At 42.0% G+C, this 19,182-nt stretch overlaps 2 protein-coding genes across 7 annotated transcripts; one reads left to right on the top strand and one right to left on the bottom strand.

The window, feature by feature from the left end:
• Positions 1 to 4,842: 4,842 nt before the first annotated feature.
• On the bottom strand, positions 4,843 to 5,681 carry ctxn2 (cortexin 2). Its single transcript, XM_030377846.1, has one exon. The coding sequence runs from the start codon at positions 5,616 to 5,618 to the stop codon at positions 5,373 to 5,375; it is 246 nt and encodes an 81-aa protein (XP_030233706.1). The 5' UTR covers positions 5,619 to 5,681; the 3' UTR covers positions 4,843 to 5,372.
• Positions 5,682 to 11,505: 5,824 nt separating this feature from the next.
• Positions 11,506 to 19,167, top strand: myef2 (myelin expression factor 2). Of its 6 annotated transcripts, none has more exons than XM_030377194.1 (17): positions 11,506 to 11,939; positions 12,494 to 12,687; positions 13,384 to 13,436; positions 14,323 to 14,330; positions 14,448 to 14,541; positions 14,664 to 14,855; positions 14,954 to 15,107; positions 15,205 to 15,254; positions 15,529 to 15,589; positions 16,404 to 16,505; positions 16,711 to 16,755; positions 16,872 to 16,961; positions 17,136 to 17,210; positions 17,405 to 17,464; positions 18,164 to 18,345; positions 18,505 to 18,556; positions 18,753 to 19,167. In XM_030377194.1, exons 1-17 carry the CDS (start codon positions 11,824 to 11,826, stop codon positions 18,914 to 18,916), a joined length of 1,692 nt encoding a protein of 563 aa, XP_030233054.1. In that variant the 5' UTR covers positions 11,506 to 11,823; the 3' UTR covers positions 18,917 to 19,167. The 6 variants fall into 6 exon arrangements, with proteins under 6 accessions (XP_030233054.1, XP_030233055.1, XP_030233059.1 ...); XM_030377195.1 differs by having other exon boundaries at positions 17,408 to 17,464; positions 18,753 to 19,092; XM_030377199.1 differs by lacking the exon at positions 16,872 to 16,961 and having other exon boundaries at positions 17,408 to 17,464; positions 18,753 to 19,092.
• The last annotated feature ends 15 nt before the right edge of the window (positions 19,168 to 19,182 follow it).

The raw sequence follows: 19,182 nt of genomic DNA, 5'->3' as shown, positions 1-19,182 counted from the left end.
ACCTTTAGAAGAACCACTCAACATGTACACTTCCTTATTACTTATGCACAGCAGTGATTGATGTTGCAGGCAAGCAGTGGCACATTAACTGCATTTGACCTTGGCAGTGTTACAAAATATCCAAAATGCTGCATGTGACTGCAAAAAGGTCATAAATGGCCAAGAGCTAATCAGATACCGTTAAGTATCTAAAGCTAAATAACTTCAGATTCAACTGAGTCATACCTGCGTTAAAAATATTCCACCATGGGATATGTTGTCATATTTATTCCTGACTCTGTGTGCCTCACATATCTTTTACAACCCAAACTATGATGCTGTTTTTGCATCTGGCGACAAAATGAGGGAACTATCACCAATAACATAAATAGTTATATTTAATGGCATGGGGATTTTTAGAATGTACCCATCAAATGGTCGATGGGGTCTGAGAAAAGGTTCTCATCTCAACAAAGGTACAGATGCAGCCTAAGGTTCATGGAGAATATTCACTTTTCACTCCCCTTGGAAACAACAGTCCACACCACTATTACACTAATGACACGCGGGGAGGAAACGGAATGCGCTCTGGGTCATTAGAGTCCTACTGGTGGTATGGTGCTTATACACGATCATAAACCAAGGAAAAACACAGATCTTTTTATCTGCCTGACATAGCGTATTGAATACACGAGTATTGAATATTGCATTGTTTTGTATTCTGACCATACACTCTGATGCCTGTTTAACAAGCATAATATGTTTGAACAGTATTGGTTGTTTCAAAGTGGTACATCAATTGACTTGATTTTTGATAGAAATAACAATCTGAGATTAGGAATCAAATATCATTGAATATTATGATTTTAAATCGAAGACAGGACACAAGAGGACATAGTGGTTTGAGTTAATGGGTCATTGTGGCAATAATATATGATCCAAACAACTTTACAAGAATCCTATTAAAATGCTAAAATATTTGTAATTTAATTGAGGAATAAGTGTCTCAGTGTCCCTCACACCAAAATTAATATCACTTTTGAATGATTTTATATTCAGAAAAACACATTGGCGTACATAGGGAACCAATTGAATAAATCATAATTTAAGTGGAAAAATACATGAAACAGGCTAGTGATTACAATTGCAAGATAAGTATTTTAAATATGATTATTATGAGGAGAACCCTATCTAATAGATAATTGTACGCCTTACCCAGAGACGATATCTCCAGTCTTTTGGGTTATCAAGTTATATATAGTTAACACTATCATGGAGTAATAGTTATTATATTCAGTTATTATCTTAGTTATATCAATTAATTCCTTAGTGATTGTTTTAAGATGGATTTAATCATTACACTAGTTAAAAGAAAAGTAGAACATTTGTATTAATCATTGACATATTATGCGGGCTGAAGCACAGTGGTGAGTCACCCAATCCCATTTTGTATCAGCAAGGTCTCAAGACTGACATCCTGAATGGCTGTTTACAAAACGCCAACAAAAGAGTGTGGAGCACAATCTAATAACTGCTCTGTGTTCTTACTACGATATTCTGGATTCAAAATCCCACATGTATACTTCATGTGAAAATACAATTTACAATCTTTAAGATGAAAAGTAAAAGAATATGTATAATGATGCAAAAAAAAAGCACAGAGACGTAAAATATAAAATATGGTGGTCATGTGCATGTGTAAGGAGGCTTAACTGAAAGTTGCCCTAAGCTTCTGCTAAGATTTAACTTTGTCTCCACATATTGTTCACTTAAAATTCTATAGATTCTTTACATTTGGGGTTGATCTAAAACTATATATTCTTAGGATACTTACTTCAATAAATGGCAGTCACCCCAAACAATTATGTAAAAGAAGGCCAATTAGGAAATATCTTCATTCTTAACAGGCTGTGGACAGCAAAACAGTATTTCCTATTAACAGTGCTTGTGTGGGGAATATTCAAACAGCCTTCAACTGTATCTAACGCGCCAGTACATTTTTTTGGGATCAATTTTTTTTATTTTCTATATGAGGAGGACTCACAAAAGTACAATTATCGTGATCAGAGACACATGATCGCCCACCTACCTCCTCCCTCAGGCCCACCCAACCAGCCACCTACCACCCCACCCACCTCCCTCCCAACCCCCCACCTCACCCCCCCATATCCCAACCACAACCCTAACGCGCCAATGCTAATGCACTGTTACAGAATAACTCTTACTGTGGTAGAATTAGCCTGCTGACTCTTGTAGCATAGCCTTCTAACTGAGACAAGGCAAGACACGGATGACGGTATTGGACTTATCATGGTAGATCAAAGACACTGCTATCAGGTCCAAAGACCACAGCTAATAATTTGTAATATTTATGATCAGCCATAGTTAAAAGTGCCACGCCTGGATGGGCCCTGTGTTTGAGGGAATTCTTTCTCTTTGCCTGGCTGTTTTAGATAAACCAACAGTGACTATACAATCACATAACTGCTATCTGTAATGTATGTATTATTTGATGCTAATGTTTTCATTGATACTAATCACTCACACTAATCCCAAAATCTGGGATTGTGTTTTCATGTGTGGTGTTTGAAACAGCCAATAAAAAGATGTGCTGCACATCGTGGCATTCAGGAAATATGAACAATTACAATCGAAAACTAGCTCATTTGCTAAACTTTGAATGACACACTATTATTGGAGCCATATAATGTGTGGTCAGGGTTGGGATTTGGCTCTAAGAATAGGTATGAGATAAGGACGGGACATAGGTAACAAAGAAGGACATCGGGTGAGATCGAAGGAGATATGGAATGAGTGGGGCAATAATGATCACATTCCTGGTGATGTGTGGGGGGCGCGGGAAGTTGTGCAGTGGCATCAAAGAAACAGCCCTGCCTTCGTAAGGAAAGCTGTTTCAGTGTTGCCTTGAATGAATGAATGCATGCTGCCAAATTAACAGCTACTTTACTCTATACAATGCTCTCACATGCTGCTGTTGTTAGCCCTAACCCCATATGCTTTATCAAGCCAAAACCAAAAGGAAACACTAATCCACCAGACACTAAAATAAATGCTTTAAGGTTGAGCAAATGTGTCTATTTTCATTTTCACTTACACACACACATGTACACACACATACATACATGCAAACATGAATATATTTGTCTCTTTTTGCTTCCAGGTTGGTCTAAGAGACAGAACAGTTAGCCAAGAGAAAAAAAAGCTTTGTCATTACCTCTAGAGAGGAAGGATTTCTTGGCATCTGCTATTTGCTTTGACCTGAAAATGTTCTCAGACACAACATCACATTAAGCGTCTACTCAACGTTCCCAATCTTCCTAGTCCTCCCTCAATTTCAAATATTTTCATTTGAAAGGTACATTGACACATGAACTGCAGACTTGACAGGCACTTTTTTAAATGAACAAATTTGATTTATTTCACATGGTTGAATCAAATCTATATCAGTGACATATCTCTATCACCAGCTGTGAAAGCAACAGGCCAAGAGACAGATTATTTTGATATGGCACACACACACACACACACACAAACATACACACATACGCACTGCACATGCGTAAATATGTAAAGCACATACAACCTAGTGCCTGCACGCACGCACGCACGCACGCACGCACGCACGCACGCACACACGCGCACACACACACACACACACACACACACACACACACACACACACACACACACACACACACACACACGGAAACAGTTGACTAGATGACATGTATCTAGATGAAGGCACATAATCCCATTGAAGGTCACAGTAAGGCAGATTCTTAGCACTAAGGAGGGAGTGCAGACTGTAATAATAGCGAAGAGTTACAATCAAAAGTGTGACCAGTCAGCCTTTTTTCAGTCTCTGTACAGCATGTCTGCAGTCTGGAAGAAAAAGGCGAAAAGGAGGACGTGGCAGAGGAAGGAAGGTGTGGTTACTGATACAGATGTTCCCGCAGTCATGAATGACATCTCTTTAGTTTTTATCTTCGTGACCTTTACTTCTACTGCCAGGTCGGGACACTTTCTCCATGTCATTAGCATCTGAGGTCGGAGTGATTTCCCCGGTTGCCAAAACACCTTCCCCTTCACAAACAGGCCTTAGAATACCCTTGTTTTATAAATGACGATCCGTCTTCATAAGACATGCATTGTAAAAAGTAAACAGCTCATAAAAATGACTCACACATTGTTAATTAGCTCTGTGAACCACCCCTCATAGACAGCAGCAGCACAAACTCTCAGAGTTGTTTTTGCATTGATTCAAAACAGCAGCATCCTATGTAAATCACAGTTTGATCACTTGCCTCTTGACTGCTTGACACACAAAAAGAAGAAGGAGAAAAATAACAATCTGCACACACAGTATTACCACACTACTTTGTATTCCCCACCTCCACAGATTAGCCTCGGCCAGTAAACGTAATACCCTGTATCCTTCCGTGATAAATTTGTGTGGAGCACAGCTTGCGCATTTAAGACAAACCCGTTCTGTTTCATGTTCTTCCTCCGCAATATACATCTGGTCTCTGAGACTTCAAACTATGTCTGAACGATCCCTAGGCACCCCGATTCTCTCCCTTAGCCTTCCTGAGTCCATCCTTTGGCCATTGTGTCGCCTAGACATTAAACATTACAGTGTGTGTGTGCGTGTTTGTGTGTGTGTGTGTGTGTGTGTGTGTGTGTGTGTGTGTGTGTGTGTGTGTGTGTGTGTGTGTGTGTGTGTGTGTGTGTGTGTGTGTGTGTGTGTGTGTGTGTGTGTGTGTGGGGGGGGGGAGGGGGGGGTTAAAGGAAGTTTCCCAGCTTAGAGTCATGAAAATCTAAAAGGAAGGAATACTGTACGCTCTCAGGCAGGCTGGCAGATAATCTGAAGACAAGGCGACCGCCATGTCCCAAATATGGTGAGGCACGCGACTGCGATTCACATGGTCACATACAGCATATCCTAGGTCGGCTCTACGGTGGGGCTGAGCTAACAGTGTGCACACAAAGAACTACATACATTTCACTAGGCTCTGAAGTCCATCGCACAGAGAGAGAGAAAGAGAGGGAGAGAGAGGGAGAAAGAGACAGAGACAGAAAGAGAAGGAGAGGGGAACATTTTCAATGCTCAGGTGTTCAGGCACCACAGCTGTTAAGGGCTGTAGGTTAACTTGAGTTTGTGTCCACACAAACACATGTGTGCAAGTGTTTGCATGTATGTATGTATATATGTATGCATGTGTACTGTTGACAACTGTTGATGTTGTTTTCTTCCATATATGTGTATATAAATATCAATACACCTATATATATATAGATATACACATTTATGTTTTTCTCATTATATATTGTTATTTGTAAGAATCCCATCCAGTCCGGCGTGCCCCTGTGGGTTAGGTAAGGGCGTACTCAAACGTCCCCTTCTCCAGCCCCTCGATGCCGTCGGCCCAGTTGGAGGACGGCATGCTGCTGTAGGGGTCAAGCAGGATCCTGAAGCACCTCACGATCAGCAGTCCCAGGAAGACCAGCAGCATGCCCACGAAGGCAAACGCCGTCTTCTGCTCCAGAGTCAGTGAGTGCGCCATCATGTCATTCCCGCTCATGGCAGACAGGGAGTGGTTGTAGTGGACGCTGCACATTGTAAACCGACATCCCCACGCCTCATGTCTCCTCTGATTGGCTCAGGCACCTAGATGTCTGCATGCTACCTGGACAGGACATATACATATGTGTATGCCATTAGATATCGATATATCTTTATATAGATCGATATATCGATAAATATGTTTATATCCATCATCTGTTATATTATTGTTTTATTCAGTGTATGAAATATATATTCAAATTTATCTATTTTTCATATTATCCATATATGAATGTGTATCTTTTGGAACGAGTGTCCTTTGTAGGGGTTCTGTGAACAGTACAGAAAATAACAGCCTCACTGCCTGCGGTTCCCGACGTTGTGCTGCCCTCCCATTGTTTGCCTATGTGCCTGCACATTGTGTTGATGATAATAAAGTTGAATTGAATATTCACTGCAGACAGCAGGAGAAGAGGATAGGAGTATGTATAATAGAGGTAATATACATAATAAAAAAGTGTCCGATGAGCTGATGAGGCAAAGCGGATAAACGTGATCTAAAAATAGCCTCCCTTGACTATGGTATGAAACATGTGTCCCGGCTTGTCCTCCAGTGTTTCTCTCCTTTGCGGGGAAACAGGTCAGATAAACCAGAGGAACACCGGCATAAAAGGGGAGGAGAGGTACTGCATTATCACAGGTCGGGTCAAAGCATAGAATAAAAGACACCTCTGCAACGGTATCACATTAAATGTTTTACGGCCACGTATAAAAACACCTTTTAAGTGAAGCTAATGAAGACCGGTACTGATGCATGCTACCTAGTCCATTGCGAAACACCCAAGTGTTGGTATTAAAGGCACAAACCAAAACATCACAGCCAACGATCCATACGTTAAGAAAGAAAAGCACTGTGTACCTGTTGCACGTGAACAGATGCCTGCCACGGAGTGTAATTCCATTGGGAGACAACGCAGCCATGGAGAACAAGAAATCACAACTCGGGGACAATAATGTAGTCATAAAGCCAGAGATGTTCCCTCTTTCGTCATTCCAAATTGTTCCCGAGTCGGTGCAGCAGGTGGCTGAAGCCAGAGGGAGTGGATTGCTCTGTGTGAGTGTGTTCAGACGGAGAGAGGGACGAACTGACAGCAGGAAAATAGAAAATAAGAGCGATCAGAGAAGATTGAGAGGGCAGGAGATGTATGAAGACAGTGTCCATGGGCATTGCTTGCATGTGTGAGGGGAGAGATAGCAAGGCAGAGGAGGAGGAAGGAGCAGAAGGGTGGGGATGATGTAGTCTGCCAACAGGGGGATCGACTGCAATGAGAGAAATGTGTGATGCGGCAGGTTACGGGGGGGGGGGAGGGGGGGGGGGGGGGGGGGGTGAGAGAGAGAGAGAGAGAGAGAGAGAGATGCAGGCGACTCACCAATGTTATTGTTTCATCCTCATACACCTGTTGCTGCAGCCTCTCCCGCCACACACTTCCCCTGTTTTCTGAGCCCATGTAGCAATATGCACCGAGCTGTCCATGCTGTTGGTGCTGCTTCCACACGTTACAAAGAAACCAAACAAATAGAACATATACAAAGAGAGTGAGACAGACCCAGGGAGAGAGGGAGAGAGAGAGAGAGAGAGAGAGAGAGAGAGAGAGAGAGAGAGAGAGAGAGAGAGAGAGAGAGAGAGATAGGGCATACGAGAGGGAAGATCGATTGCGCAAAAGAGATACAGGGAGGGGTGGGTGTGTATGAGTGTGTATGTGTGCGTGTGTGTAGTAGGTGGTGGTGAGAGGGTGGGGATCAAGCTGTGATCCTTCTTCTCCGAGAATAAGCTCTCCTCTTCATGCTCATCTACTTGCATGCCTCCTACTCATTATCATTCCTCCTCCCCTATCTCTCACTCCAGGAACGCACACACACGCGCTGGGTTCCTGCTGCATGGCAACCACTTGTTAGTCGCACTAAGCTGGTCCGCAGACCTGCTCATTCACACCAAGGCTCAGTCAGACACGCCAGGATGGATGCAGATGCAGCATGTTTTCTCTTTCTGTCCTCCTCTATCTAGTATGCCGTTGACACGTCCACTGGGTTTTTGGCGCTCTCCTCGAATACACCCCTCGAGGATGTGAGAGGAATGTCGAGGTTTTAGCCTCAGAATCGCTCCCTCTTCTCTCCATCCTTCCTCTCCTCCGTCCTTCCATCCTTGCTTTCCTACTTCCTGGGCATTGAATGCTGGCGCAATGGTATTGTCAGTAAAGGAGGAAGGAGGGTGGCTCCCACCCCCTTACCTTCCTCCCCATACCTCCTTGCCTCCTCTCTTACGTCCTCCCTTTTCCCGTGTTGGTGGTACAGAAGGGAAGTGATATCCCCCCCCCCCCCCCCCCCCCCCCCCCCCCTGAGGTTGGTTGGTTTGTTTTTTAATTGGCGCAGCTTGCTCTGGTCAAATTGAATTAGCCTTTCAGCTTAAAGGCTCACGACGCCCCGCTCCCCGAGGATGATGAGGCGAAGGGGAGATTGGCACTTAAAGAAACCCCACCATGCTTCCCTCCCTACAGCAGCCGGGACAACAACAACAACAGTGCTGGATTGAGGGAGAAAAAACTGACCACACTCTAGTTAATGACCAAAGCTATATAAACTGCTTCTATGTCAGTGTTATGCTGTGAAATACGTTTCTTTGAAAATAAATTATTTTGCTCTTTGCGATGTGAACAAGGTCTCAGTGCATGCTGGGTAAGCGTGCATGATTAGGATGTACAGTATATTATCTATGAGGGTACAGCTCCTAGCAGGCTGCGGACAGTTTTATTGCTTATAACCAGATAGGATACTATGTTAATAATACATTTGGTCTTCGCCCAGACATTAAGCCTTAGTGTTTGACTGAGCTAAGTAAAAAAAAATGATATGCACACACTAAAATAAAGTGTTACAAAAATATTTATTACAGAAATGTTTAAGAAATGCAAGAGTGATATGCTTACTTGAACCCTAACACAACAATAACACAGAAAAACATCAACTTGCGTCAATGAAAGAATACTATAGCCCTTAAATAAATACATTAATAATGAAAGCCTCTTCACAGTCGGGCATTGGATTAGATGACAGTCCTTAACCCAAATCCATTAAATGACAATAAGCTTGCTGTTTAAAGAGTCTTCATGCTCAGTCACTGGCACAAAGTTTGACCCATGTTGCGTAATGCTATCGATAGGACAACAGGGTAAGGTTTGCACTACACTTTTTTTATTTTTTGCTGACGAGCTAGGCCTGGTTCTAATCTATAGTAACACATAATCCCCTATCAACACTGACACAAACCTGTTCCATGGTGTGCAACAAAAGGAATTTCCATACATCAGAACATGGTAATGCGACATTAGGCCGGATTCCCCTGTAGTAATACTGCAGCAAACACTAATCCTCTTGTGGACGCTATGAAAATGAAATGCAGAGTCCACTGTGAGTTTAATTTCACCTATAAAGAGGATCATAACAAGCTAAAGCAAAAGAGCAGTGAAATGAATGACGGTTTCCTCTAATTAAAAGTATCTTCCAGGAGTGCTGAGCTCTGCTGATTGGTATAGCAGGGGTCAGGAGAGTTGCACGTCATTACACCACCAAGCTGATGTATTCCTCTTGCTGTTCATGTTTGATAGCCTTTTCTTTAATCCTTCTTTCCTTGTAAAGCCAACCGTGAAATGGGTTACACCCCCTCCTACTTCTTCTTCAGCAGATTTTGGTGTCTGCCCCACCAAGACATTTTAACACAACTTTTTGTCAAACACAAGTTTGCAATGGTGACAGAGACGAGATCATGGGAAAACCACATCATGATAAACTGATTAACTGATTGTGTAAAGAAAGGATTTGTTGTGTTTAGAAGAACACACCGTTATTTATTTATTTTATTAAACCTTTATTTAACCAAGTCTCATTGAGATTAACATCTTTGAGAGAGACCTGGCCAAGAAAGCAGAATCAAAGAAACATTAATTTAGATTTCACACAAACAAACATACAAAATGCACACTTATCATACATTTTAGTTTGGGGATTTCATGAGAACCGAATTAAACACAGGGACAATTTCCAATACTTCCAGGTTCAAGGTCCTCAGTATGGAGCAAAGGGCATCATATGAAATCAGTTCTGACAAATTGTAGGTGTCCCTGGAGGGTGTTTCATGCAAAGGGGGCTGCATATTTAGAAGCTTTCTTTCCGAGCACAATGCGAACATGCGGAACAGACAACTGCAGAACATCCTGCGAGCTCAGGTAATGGTTTTGGCTTCCAAGGAGATATGTACATAAGCAAGTGGAGACCAGATCATGGGTGGTTTACAAATCAAACTCAACCAATGGGTATAAAAAGTTACAATGGTGGGTTAGATGTTTAGAACCAATGAGAAATCGCAAGGCACAATGATACACATCGACCGCACACATTGGGCAGAAGCACTCATACAACAAGTCATCATCATCTAGTAGAGGCAAGAAGGTTGACGAAGTAAATTTGTTCTGTCACAATAAAGCGTTCTGGTTCGAGCCATTGCCTAATGGCTGATACTAAAATCCACAACAGGCTACAATATTGATTTATTTGTATTTTCTAACAAATCTATTTTCTAAATAAAGCTTCAAAATATAATATGTATATTTTAATGTCATCATAATGGATAATTATTCTTCATAACATACAAATTCCAAACATTTTTGCAATATAAAGTTAAGTGTAGGCCTACAATAGGTCTGGGTTCAAGATGAGAAGTGGATGATTTAATTCAAACTCGAAAGACAACTGTGTTTTAAAATACTACAAAGCAGATTCAAATTACAAATATAACCGCAAGCGGTGATTAACAGGGTCCGAGCAAAATTAAAAGTCAAGAACACACTAATGGAAGATACATAAATATGACATAATTATGAAGGAAAGATGAGGATGAAGATGTTCCACTTAATGCAATACTGTGCCTCAGCTTTCAGGTGTACTGCAGAGCAATGGCCGAATGTCATGTTCAGCTTGTACATAATGCTCTAATCGGGATTCAAACTCTCAACCTAAGGATAACCTTCTCAAGGCATTATCCCATTGAGCCACTTATGAACCTGAACTGCAGCCACATTCACATGGTCAAAATGTCTGATTGAGCACACATCATCCAGAAAACTCCAAGCACATATTTCTCAAGTGAATTAAGGGCTTTCTAAAAAGCATATACCTGAAAAATCTTTGAAATTCTGGGGAAATTAAACCTTTGTAGTCAAAAACACTAACGGAAGAAATATAAATATGACAGAGTTAATTATGAAGGAAAAATGGTTAACGAAGAAGTTCCCCTTAATGCCGTACTGGGTCTTGGCAGTCAAATTCTTGGAAACTAATGAGGCGTAATGTTGATTGCCTGATGAATTCTACGTGCTGTTCAATGTTGCGTTTCTTAAATGAGTGGCAATGACAGAATGTAATGTTCAGCTTGTTCATAATGTTCTACTCAGGATTCGAACTCTCAACCTAAGGATCACCAGTACAAGCCATTATGGGAAGCTGAGTCTAAAGCTTTTATGTGGCTATTTTGTTGAATTTTTGATTATTTTTGTGTCTGTGTATCATTTTATCATGTTTGGTTATGAAATTGTGGGAAAAGTAAACATTTGTTTTACAGGGTTTTATAGATGCATCTGATTCTAGAGATTAATATTATGAAATAATTTTGAGTCCAGGTCAATCTGGTGAGGAGAAATAAGCCTAATTCATGATTTTTTACAATAGCGCACCCTTTGGGTGCAGTACCTCAGATTTGGGTTCATGGGTAGTGGGAGGTATTGTTGGTAACCAATAAATAACCATAACTGAAAACTTCAAGAGTTTTCGACTTACGGTATAGGCTGCAGTATTACTTTGACAGAATTTGAGGGGAAAAGAAAAACGTTACAGAAACAATAGGGGACCAAGCAGCTTTGCTGCTCGGACCCCTAATTAATAATTCCCTTTCCCACTTACTGTGAAAAACGAAATATTATAGCTATTGTTATACACGGATCGTTCATACTGCATACAGAGTATGTCCAGACGAGGTCTACTCTGGACGAATAATGATTTGCAACTTACCAACTAAATGAATGTCCCTGAAGCGAGCGGGAATTTAGCTGGCCACAGCCAGCCACCAAGTCTCGCGTTGGTGGACAAGCTCACCGCTGCAGATTTCAAACTGCGTAGCTACATCATCTTGTATTGTGTATGCTAAACAAATCATGGAGGATCTAAATGATTGTGATTTTCTAACAGAGCAACCAACTGAACAACCGACTGAACAAACGGAGTCCGAATTCGAGAATGTAGTTGAGGAGAACACCAATGGAGTGAAAACGTAACTAAGAATCTTTGTTTTACGTCTGTGTAGAGGTTAGCAAACGTTGGCTAAGATGGAGAGTCGTTCAGCTTGCCATTACAGCTAACTGAGTAACGCAGCTTATACTATCATCGGTGGTGGTCAGCTTGTTGATAAGGCGGTAGTTCGTTTTATTCGCGAAGCTTCAATTAAATGCCCTATTGCCTTGCTTATAATCGCAAATACGCCAAAAGAAATGCCTTTGCTTCAATATACCAGCTAGTCAAATCTCCTAGCCACCGCCATGTTCAGCTACATAGGTATTGTAGGGTTAGCTACGCTAAGCTAATCTAATAACGGGATTTGTTTTATTTTCGGTAAACAACTTTAGTACATTTTTGATGGGACTGTATTTTGATAAACACGTCGTGAGTTAACTTGTATGATCGATAACCCATTAAGAAGCTCTATTCTTAATCCAAATAATGTACCTTATGTCCTTCAACACCTTACTGTTACTTGCGGGTGTATGATTGATTCAATACACTATCGATGGATGCCTATTTTGACATACGGCTCTGTGTACTTTTTAGAGATGGCGAAGAATCCTCAACGCTATCTGATCCGAAGGAGAAGGCGCTTGCGAACAGAAGAGGAAATAGGCACCATCCATACAAAAATGGTGGTGTAGGAGACAAGAAGGGTGGTCAAAGGAACCGGGTGTTCATAAGCAACATTCCGTATGATATGAAGTGGCAGGCAATTAAAGATCTGATGCGTGAGAAAGGTAATCACGCCTGCGCTTAAGGAGCTCCTTCCTCATTTGACTGAACTACTCTTCTTTCTTTCTTATCAGATTGAGCAGGCTGCTAACATCAGTCAGACTTTTCTAACTTTTTGGAAGTACTTGTGAAGATGATTTGGACAAGTAGTCTATGGGTTATAAGTCTATTGGGTTCAATTCACTTTTACGGTTGGACACCCATTTAGTTTGGACTGAAATGTCTGTGAGAAAAGGTAGATTATCTCTGTTTATTTAATGGTATTGTCAGCTCCTAAATGTAACCTCAGACCTGTAGTGGCATCGACTGTTGTACAATTGTGTTGTGTCTTTATAAATGAATGATATGCATTGTCCTTGAACTATGGGGTCTTCGAGAGCCTGTATGAAAGGTGAACGGACCTTTTATGATGAACGTTGCAAACTGCTATGATTGGTATCTCGTTGACCAACTGATCCATGTTGAATTTCCCAGGTTGTCTGTAGCTGGGTTTCAATTTTGGCCGTGACCTGTGATTGTATCAGTGTCCTGCCCAGGAAGGCATGGTGTTGTCTGGTCGGGGCTTGGTCTGGGCTGAATGTTGCTCATGAATTGGTCTTCTCCATCTGTAGCGGCATTGCCAAGGCCAACGGCGACGTGAACGTGGTGACTTAAATCCCTTTTGTTCTCTTGGTATTTTTCCTTTTGTATGTCTCATGTAGTTGGTGAGGTTACATACGTGGAGCTCTTTAAGGATGCAGAAGGAAAGTCAAGGGTAAGTGATGTGGGTGATTCGCTGCAAGAGGTTCTAAAAGCCCCCGGCAGCTTTTTTAAAAAAAAGTTAACTGGTGTTGATTGATTATTTTGGGTTTGTCAGTTACCGAACTGGAGGTGGGTTGTGTCACGAGCCTGAACGTTGGCTACAGATGGATACTTCTATTGAAAGGTTGAAGTCTTGTTGATTCTGGAAAACTAGTCTTAACTTATGTGACGGTTAAATCCTTGTTTTGTTGTGGTCATTTCAATTGGTTTCAAAGATTGTCTGTTTGGCTATTTTCCAAAGGGAAATGTGGAGTGTGTGATTCTGGTTTTATTTTTTGATCTTGATTCCTTGCCTCAAAACCTCAAATTACTATCGTTTTTTGTAAGTGCCACATTTCTCGTCTAACAAAAGACTTATTGAACACAAATAACATGCCTTACTCTACAGCTCTAAAGCCACATGAGGTCACAACAAAGATATCTAATTTGTTGCAATATATAAACTGAACCTCCTAACTGAAATTTCTGAACTCTGCATTTTAATATTTGTCTAGAACCTTCTAATTGTAAACTAAAAGGTTAAATTCTGTTAAGAATGGTGACATGGAGTTTTTTTTTTAAAACATTTAACACCATTATCTTTCAAGACCAAACAGGTAATCTTCCAAATTCATATTTAATTGAGTGCTTTGCCTAACTTTTTACACATTTATCCCTTTTGCCCTTAAGTTTAAGGAAAAGAATAGAGCTGGCACATCCAGCTCCCAGCCAAACGCAGTGATGTTAAGATTTGGAACTACTTGAAAGCCCATTGAGAAGTGTTTGTTTTCTATGCTGTAAACGTAACATTGTCTTGTTTATCTCCTTCACTGCTGGATGTCACTTTGCTTCCTGCTTAGGGTTGTGGGTGAGTACATATATTATGGTCTCCCATGTATTCTCTTTCTACTCCATTTGTTCTTTGTAACCCATATTCCAAGTGTGTTGGGCTCAACCAGTGCCTGTGCTGTCCTTGCCTCCCCAGTGTGGTGGAGTTCAAAGACGAAGAGTTTGTGAAGAAGGCTGTGGACACCATGAATAAGCATGACCTGAGTGGTAGGCCACTCAACATCAAGGAGGTGTGGACTATTGGACATAATGCATCAAACTCAATGCCGATTTCACACATCAACGTAGTTGATGTGTAGTTTATTAGTCCAACGTGTCCCCGTAAACACACTCCCTTCTCCTCATAATCCAGGACCCGGATGGTGAGCACGCCCGCCGGGTGCTGCAGCGCATGGGGGGCATGATGCCGGGCAGCCGTGGGCCCGAAGGAGGCCCAGGCGGGATGAATCTGCCTCCCTCCCTCGCCAACAGCCTCAACATACCACCGGACATCCTCAACGCCATGCAGGCCGGTCGGCTGGGCACCACGGTGTTTGTGGCTAATGTAAGGACACACCCGCACTGCGTCCTCGGCCCTGATCAGAACTAGTCTTGTAAGGTCGCTATTCAATCATGATATGGTGATGTTGGTTCTTCCAATAGCTGGACTTCAAGGTGGGCTGGAAGAAGCTGAAGGAGGTGTTCGCCATGGCGGGTGTAGTGAAGCGGGCCGACGTGAAGGAGGACAAGGACGGAAAGAGCAGGGGAATGGGAACGGTCACCTTTGAGCAGCCGCTGGAGGCCGTGCAAGCTATATGTATCCTGCAACCCGTTGGCACTCGAGCAACCGTTTAAACGTGCACAAACACTCTTAACAGCAATGCACGTCTTTATTCCTTAACTTTGATTTACAGCCATGTTCAACGGACAGATGCTGTTTGACAGACAGATGCACGTCAAAATGGTACGAGTTGCATTCATCCAGGGATTCACTGATTTACATGTATTTTCTGCAAATGCCTTATTCCAACTATCAAGACCCAGTCCCAATCGGATCTATTACTTTTAACTTGCATATCAAGTGAATTAAACGTAATATCTGAAATGGAAGTTTTAATTGCAAATTGATGGGTAATATAATCAGTGCATCTCTATCAAAATGTTGTCAATATTATTCAAATCTATAAGAACATGTGCTTCAATGTGTTTGTAGTTTAAAAGATCTTGCTTCATTTTAGGATGAGAAGTCACTACCGATTGAAGACTTCCGTCAAGTGGAAAAAGCACCTCTGTTGCCACGTAAGTTTGCATCAGTTTCGACACCCAAAGCTATCAATACAACCAATGATGTCTTCAAAGGCAAAGACTGTATCATATAAAGTTCTCAATCTATTCTAAATAAGAAGTCAGGGTTTCCACAGTGCTCTATAAGTGATGGAGGGCAGCCCCTCCAGACAATGCAACCAATTCCCTTTACACTACAATTGCGTTTTAAAACGACTTATGTCCAATTGAACACAGTTGCAAAATGGAACACATGCAACAAGGTAAAAAAAACTGAACATTTTGACTCATTAATAATAAAGAAATGGGGAATGGAATACTAATTGATAAAACCAAGTGGCTCATTAAATGCAAGAACCTCAAATGCGGATTCTAATTCAGGGCAAATAATAGATTTCTATATTTTTGGGGGATTTAATAGCAAACTGCAACTACAGGCAGAGGGTTGACTCTGTTAAGGTGTCATGGAGCACATGGAAAAGCTTTCAGGATGGCCCATTGACCCACTGATTTCCTGTGATCCATAGAAGAAAAGTTGATTTACCCGCCAACCCCCAAAATCGATCAGTACATGGGGTTATAAATTGTAACAGGATTTTCTCCAAAAATATTTGAACCAGTTATCAACTGAATAAGGTAAACACACAAAGGCAAACCAATGCCAAGAGGAAGAAAACTATTTTGTCAAGTTATGAATGGATTCAGTATCATAAAATATAAGAATTGTGATTCTTGCATGGATTGTTTTTCTTATTTTATTCTACATACCGTCAATTTAATGTCTGCTTAATCTTCAGCTGTTCTCCCTCTCTGCTCATCCTGTTTGCAGGGGGTCTTGGGGGCATTGGGATGGGCCTGGGACCAGGTGGGCAGCCTATCAATGCAAACACTGTTGGTGGAGGTGGAGGCATGGGCTCCATGGGGCCTGGAGGTCAGTACCTAGACGTCTACAACTGTGCAATTAATTACACAGACAGTCAATTTATCAACCGTTGTGCCATTATGTGCAGTCCAATGTGCTATTTAGGCTCATCCACTCACTGCAGTTATCTTTTTTTCTCTTCCACTGTCATGTATGTTGAATGTCCTAGCATGTGTGTTGAACAATGCTGACACGCCCGTTGTCTCCCTTTTAGGTATGGACGGCCCTGGGTTCAGCGGTATGAACAGACTGGGCGGAGGTATGATTATTTTCTTTAGTTTGAGACTGCTTTTCCTTCGTTCTCTCAGTGCATCCGTCCAGCTGTCCCTTATTTTGCTGCACTATGCATTTAAATGTGTTGCTGGCCTCCCACAGGAATGGGTGGTGGTGGTGGTGGAGGCTTCGGGGGCATGGATAATATGGGCAACATGGGACATGGCATGACACCCATGGGCCGAATGGGAGGTAAAAATGGGAGGAAATGTACTATATTTTTTAAACAATGTGTTCTCGCCTGCTAGAAACACAGACTGAAGAATGCTAGACAGTCTGTTTTATTTTTATTTTTTTATCTGTTACATTTTATAATTTTTCTTTCCCATTTTCTCTTGACTAATGAATACATGTTCTCATCGTCAGGAATGGGTTCTATGGACTTTGGACGCAATGACATGCAGATGAACCAGGGATTCGGGAATTCCTTTGGAACAATGGGTACGTGCTGGTTTGTTCCTGACTACCTCACCATCATCCCCTCTTCAATTACTGTTGCTGCCTATATTATTGGGCCAGTGTTCTTGGCGGTATATTATAATTGGATGCTTCTTCCCTTGCTTTCAATTCTGATTGGCTGCGTGTTCTGTTGTGTTTTCTAACTGGATGCATGCTGGCATGCTTTCTCTCCTCAGCAGGTGGTTATGGTGGAGGCATGGGGAATGCAGGCATGGGTCAAATGGGCACTGGAATAGGTACATCACTCATTCCATCCCATCTCCCCAGCCCTTGTTTCTTTCCGTTTCTACATTTCCCCTTTTGATTAATCATCAGTTCAGCCTACCTAATCGGACGCTAAAGTGGATACATGCTAGTGACGTGCATAACTATTGCCCATCACAATCGTTGTTTGTTTTTAAATGAATAACAAACAGTATATTTAGCCAAATATCTGTAAGGCAAAAGGTGTCACACAATTATAAAGTGCAACTGATGAATGCTTCATTTAGACCGGCATGTTTTAACGCATATAAACCATGCCACAGCTATAGCATCATCCTCAGAAGTTACCATGGCTACTAGAAAGCACTTTTTTTTTTTTTCCTATGGTTCAAATCAAAATCAGTTTAGTATTGCTGTAAACCACGTCTTGCTGCTTGCATGCCTATAATTGAAGCAAAGGTCCTGCGGTATAGCATGGTTTCCTATTTAATTATATCTATTTTTTTATTGTATACTTTATCCGTAATCTCAAGATAAGTGACGTGTATGAGATGTATTGTGAATCCCTTTACTGTGAATGGAGAATATTGTAAACGTGAAATATTAATGCAATCATTGCATTTGTAAATGATGAATCGGCCTACCGCGCCCTTATCTGAACCCTATAGTCGTTACACAAATCAAAATGGTGGAGTATTAATGGTGTGGTCGGTGTATGTTTTGAATTGCAGGTGGTGGGATGGGCAACATGGCCATGGGCTCTGGTGTTAACCGCATGGGCATGGCTGGGATGGACATGAGCCGGGGCTTCGGGGGCTTCGGAGGGGCCGGCCGGGGCGGAGCACACATGGGCGGAGCCATGTCCGACCGCGTCTCCGGGGCCAAGGGAGGCTGTGTGATATTTGTGAGAAATGTAAGTGCAGGAATGTCCTCCGGCTGCAAGCCTGAAACATATCCTCTGCCAACTTGACTTTATGTCTGCGGAAGCTACTCCCTCATTTTTGTATATATATATATATTTTTTTTTCTTTGTACTAAATCCCCTTAATCACAAGTCTTCTTTGTCCCACAGCTCTCCTATGACCTCAATTGGCAGAAGCTGAAAGAGAGCTTCAGCCACTGTGGTAGGTCTCTTCATGGATTATAAACTGCTTATTTAATTCCAAAGCTATATTATTTACTTTTATATATTTAGTAAAAGAAAAAGTCCAAACTCCACCGATGAGTTCAACAGACGGTTGGAAAACCGCTACATCTTCTGTTTGGGGGATTACAGGATTCAGTTAAACCCCTCCTGCATGTCTCTGGTGTGACCCGCAGGCCAGGTGATGTTCGCAGACGTCAAGATGGAGAACGGCCGGTCCAAAGGCTGCGGCACAGTGAGGTTCGACTCCCCGGAGGGCGCAGAGCAGGCCTGCAGGATGATGAATGGAACCAAAATCAACGGCCGAGAGGTGGACGTCCGCATAGACCGCAACGTCTAGACGCCACGATTACACAACCCCCCCCTCCCCCCCCCCCCCCCCCCGCCACGGCAGCGACACAGGGTCCTTGCTCGCCAAATCTTTTTCGTTTTGTTTTAGAAACACTTTTAATTCCATATTTTCATGTCTACCCTGTCACAACATGTTGGTTGTTAATTAAATCGGTTTGTTCTTTATTTTATCTTTTTTGTAAACCCCCACATTTTTTTTTCCGGTAGTTTGGTTGAATAAAGAAACTTTTTAATTTTTAAGTCTGCCTATTGTCT

Source organism: Gadus morhua, chromosome 14 (genome assembly GCF_902167405.1).
Source record: "Gadus morhua chromosome 14, gadMor3.0, whole genome shotgun sequence".
NCBI lineage: Eukaryota > Metazoa > Chordata > Actinopteri > Gadiformes > Gadidae > Gadus > Gadus morhua.
This window is presented reverse-complemented; position numbering and strand designations above follow the sequence as displayed.